General features: G+C 34.5%; 1 protein-coding gene across 5 annotated transcripts in view; it reads left to right on the top strand.

The window, feature by feature from the left end:
- LOC107622824 (peptidyl-prolyl cis-trans isomerase CYP59) overlaps positions 1-4,424 on the top strand; it is an 8,426-nt gene extending 4,002 nt beyond the window's left edge. For 3 of the 5 annotated variants that reach the window (XM_016324866.2, XM_016324867.2, XM_021114825.1), the window contains 10 exons: positions 430-521; positions 602-701; positions 1,616-1,738; positions 1,828-1,905; positions 2,025-2,071; positions 2,160-2,215; positions 2,587-2,627; positions 3,070-3,169; positions 3,307-3,436; positions 3,523-4,424. In XM_016324866.2, the coding sequence (XP_016180352.1) occupies positions 430-521; positions 602-701; positions 1,616-1,738; positions 1,828-1,905; positions 2,025-2,071; positions 2,160-2,215; positions 2,587-2,627; positions 3,070-3,169; positions 3,307-3,436; positions 3,523-4,186 (1,431 nt within the window). In that variant the 3' untranslated portion in view covers positions 4,187-4,424. Of the gene's footprint in view, positions 1-429; positions 522-601; positions 702-1,615; positions 1,739-1,827; positions 1,906-2,024; positions 2,072-2,159; positions 2,216-2,492; positions 2,531-2,586; positions 2,628-3,069; positions 3,178-3,306; positions 3,437-3,522 lie in introns of those variants that run through there. The other 2 variants (XM_021114826.1, XM_021114827.1) reach the window with 2 other exon arrangements.

Here is a 4,626-nt window from a genome sequence, read left to right as displayed (position 1 = left end):
ATCTTAATGATGATGATGATGATGATGATGATGATGATGATGATCAACAGTAGTAGTAGCAGCATGTTTTATGCATAGAGATAGCAGAATGTAGGCAGAGTAACTGCTAGTCTGCTAGAGTATTTTATATGTCATCAAGAATGATGTGTTAGTATTTAGCACAGATTGAAAGGGATTGGCATATGTTGTTGCATGGCTTATCCTTTTAGGATTCAGCTTCATTTCTGGTTTCTTTGTGACTAGTCTTCTTTTCCTTTTTTTAGGAAAAACAGTAAAAGGAAAATAAAAGAAAGAAAGAGAGGGGGAAAATTTTTTCTTCCCAAAAGGAAGGGCATAGACTAGCAAGTGCTACTTTTATTAGCTTGATCTCTTTTGACCCTTATATTGTAGGGGTTATTTCTTTTGCTTATTTGGTATCCATTATTTCAGGTTTTTGGTGAGGTAGCTGAAGGATTTGAGGCTTTGACTAGAATAAATGAGGCTTATGTGGATGAAAAGAGCAGACCATATAAAAATATACGGTTTGTAAATGCTATTTTCTTATTTTCCTTTTCACTGTTGAATAAGAAAGTAGTGTAATCTTCTTGAACTACTTGAACAGAATCAAGCACACATACATCCTAGAGGATCCTTTTGATGATCCTCCTCAGCTAGCTGAGTTCATTCCTGAAGCTTCTCCAGAAGGAAAACCTAAAGATGAGGTAATGGTTTACTGAAGCACTGTATTTCATAGCTTGAAAGCAAGTAAAATCTTGAATAGGTTACTTGTCAGCTTTATGATGGTCCTTTGTGATATAAATTGTAAATCCATTTATTGTCAAAATGGTTTCAGTTGACAGAAAAATGGTTCTTGGACAGTTTTTAAATGAGTAAGTTTGATGTTGCATTGATTCTTACACAATCAAAAACTTGATTTTGAATCTTTGCCCCCTTGAGTTACTTTACTAATAAGAAAAATAAAGAAAAAATGCTCATTGTTTCATCAATAAAATACTTGCTATAACAGTTGTATGCTTGTTCATTATGATGCAAGTATGCAACTTGCTAATTGTTTTCTAAAGCAAGCATTACTCGAAACAGATGTTTAAAAGGATACAGTTGTACTTTTGGTCTCACATGCTTTTTTAGAGTGTTTTCCTTCTAGATATGCAGATGATAGGAGAGTTTTTTTTTTACTTATTTTGCATTGATGTATTTATTCTATTTAATATTTTATTTTTTATTTGTTTTCTTGTTTGGGAGTATATCTTATTCTCCATTTTTTTCTTGAGACGATTCTTCTCAAATGACTTCCTATAAGAACCAGGATTTCTGTGCTACTCTTGAAGTTATTACGACAAGACAAGAACTTACTATCTGATATTTGAATTTTGGTGACATTAAAAGAAAAAAAAGATTTGGTAATCAATGTTGACTAGTTTGGAGATGAATGATGATGCTATAGATGGATAGGTGAACTGGGTTTTACTCCTTAAATATGTAAGAACTGTTTATATGTATTCAAAATAATTACTTAATGCTGAAGACTGATGTGATAATGAATAGTATAAATCCAATTTTAGAGTCTGAAGTAATGATATCTGTTCAGAGTCATGACTTCATGCAATTTGACTAGGTTGATGATGAGGTGCGACTTGAAGATGATTGGGTTCCCATGGATGAACAATTAAATCCAGCAGAGCTTGAGGAGGTTATTAGAGAGAAGGAAGCACGTTCTAGGGCAGTCGTACTTGAGAGTGTAAGTATATAAGACTGACACACATAAGTTTTGGTACTTCATGTGTGACTATGATCCTACATACAATTTACTTTTCATCTTTGTTTCAGATTGGCGATATTCCTGATGCTGAGATTAAACCTCCGGATAATGTGCTATTTGTTTGTAAATTGAACCCAGTTACTGAGGTGATTGACCTTTTTCTTATATGTATTATGCATCTGAATCATGATTGTATTCAGAGTATTTCTACTGAGTTATTATTTCAGTACATTCAGTTTCAGTAATTTTCTCCTTTAAAATATAGGATGAGGACTTGCATACGATATTTTCACGATTTGGAACTGTATCATCGTGAGTAATACTGGACACTTGTGAACACATTTAGTAATAGTATCATACATTTCATACTTAAGTTCTCACGCAAAATATTTGGTGATAGGGCTGAAATCATCCGGGACCACAAGACTGGTGACAGTTTATGCTATGCTTTCATTGGTCAGTATCTATTTTCACTTTTTTCTGTTGTGTTAAAAATTTATTCAACTTTACTTGCATGCAGAAACTGTAGTAGCTGGTTGGCTCTATTTTGATATCTCTTTCATTCCCTATGTGTAATTCCACTTTGCCGAATTTGTTACATTAGCATCTAGTTTGTATACCTTGCACACATGCATCGAGATGAATAGCCTACTAAGACTTATTAAGAGTTATTATGTTATGTAGAATTTGTAGTTGCAGATAATGTGATGAATTTTTCTTTTTAATTTTATAGTGTATAAACCTACTATGTAAGTTGGAAGTTGGTGGTTATCTCTGGCTGTTTATGCAATTGAATCAAGTAATCTAACGTTCACCTGTTGTGACAGAGTTTGAGGACAAAATGTCATGTGAACAGGCATATTTTAAGGTATGTAGAAAATTTTGAACTATCTGTTTCCTAATCAAAACAGTTTCTTTCTTTCCTTCACAATAAATGATCCTAGTCCTAGTTTACTTATTGCACATTGGATGCTTTACTTTGTTTAACTCTTCCCATTTTGTTATCCTTGATTGTTTCAAATATACCTTAATACTTTTGATAAGTCGCTAGAGATTGTTATATAAAGAGATCTTGCATCTTATCTCCCCAAAAAGGAAAGATAATTTTGTTTACCTGTTTTCTTTTCTTGATGAGTTATCCTTGTTTTAATTTTAATTGGCCTTTTAGATGTATCTGGTCGTAGAGTTGTTCTTTTCTTTTCCAGTTATGCATTTAAACTTTATCAACTATATATACTTAAAAAGCACACTTTGGGATGAATAGAAAACTATTTCCCCTAATCCTTTCACTTTTACTTCCCCCAAAATAGATGGATAATGCTTTGATCGATGATCGAAGAATACATGTGGATTTTAGTCAAAGTGTGGCAAAATTGTGGTCGCAATATAGGCGGAATCAGAAGGGCAAAGGTAAATGATAAACATGTCACAACCTGTAAGAATATGTTTTATATAGTTCTGTGTTTTGGTAGCATTATGGCAGTGTTCAGTTGCAAATGCCTGCAGCTTCTCCTTTGTAATCTCAATGTCATAATTTATGACTGTAGGTGGAGGTTGCTTCAAATGTGGTTCTGCAGATCATATTGCTAAGGATTGCACTGCTGATGATTCAATGAAACAACCTGCAAAATTCGTCTTGAAGGATAACAATACCCAACATGGTGGAGATAACACCAGGTCCGTACTGATGATTACATGTTTCTATCTCATATTTTTGTCTGTGATTATGTTTACCCAAATAAGTGACAAACTTCATGGTGTAGATATGAGATGGTTTTTGATGGAGATAACACACAAAATCCAAAGAGAGATGATAGGAAAAGCCAACGGCGTGAGAGGGATGACATAGTTGAGAACAGTATGAAGGACAATTTTAAAGATCATATTCGTAGAGGGCGTAAGGATGAGATGGTAGGCTCCAACAACAGAAATAGGTACAGTGATAGACACAGGGAACGTGGGGGAGATGGAGATGATAAAGCACGAGCTGAAAAAGAATCAAGAGATTCAGATTATCATTCAGACAGGAAAGACAGAGAAAAGCATAAGGAAATAAATAGAGACGATGACTACAGGCGGAAAGATGAGGTAGACCCAAGAAAAAGACACTTGGATGATAGATACACAGAAAGACGTGCTAGTGGAGATCACAGGAGAGAATCAGATGGTAACCGTCTGGAGAAAAGGGATGGCAGAGATTATAGGAAGAGACCTGAAGACAGCAGAAGGCATGACAGGAAGATCGATAGCAGACCAAAAAGAAGAAGTCCTGATGAAGATTACAAACATAAAAGGGAGGATGAAGATTATAAACGCAGAAGGGAGGATGAGGATTATAGACACGGAAGGGAAGAACGCGGACTTAGAAGACTAGATACTGAGCCTCGTGACTATTCCGATAGGAAGCATCATGGTGACAGGAGATGATCATTTTTGTATCATTATTGTTGTCAATGTTGCAGAAGATTTGTCAATGCAACTAGGACCATGAGGTAACGGATGTACATTTTATTTTTCTGGTAGTGTAATTGTTGACATATACCACTTTCCGTGCAGTAAAAAATGCACATGAATCATTCTGCTTCTAATTTTAATATTTTATGGTCACATCTTAGTGTTTTTGTTAACTGTTACAGTAATATTATGGCAGAAATGCTTCTTAGTTTCTGGTTTAATTTAAAAATTGGTTCCATTTTTAAGTTCCATTATTTCAAAGTTCCAAAGATCACTCTCTTGGAACAGTGTGTAGTTGAGATTTTATTTACTTGTAGGTTGTAGTATTAGCGATATAAGATTGAAAGCGTCTGGTGTTGTATAGAAGTGTGCGTTCATTGGACAACATATATGTACCTACTGGGTATTATTGT

Source organism: Arachis ipaensis, chromosome B10 (genome assembly GCF_000816755.2).
Source record: "Arachis ipaensis cultivar K30076 chromosome B10, Araip1.1, whole genome shotgun sequence".
NCBI classification, from domain to species: domain Eukaryota; kingdom Viridiplantae; phylum Streptophyta; class Magnoliopsida; order Fabales; family Fabaceae; genus Arachis; species Arachis ipaensis.
The sequence above is the reverse complement of the archived record's forward strand: the minus strand, read 5'-3'. Positions and strand labels throughout refer to the sequence as shown.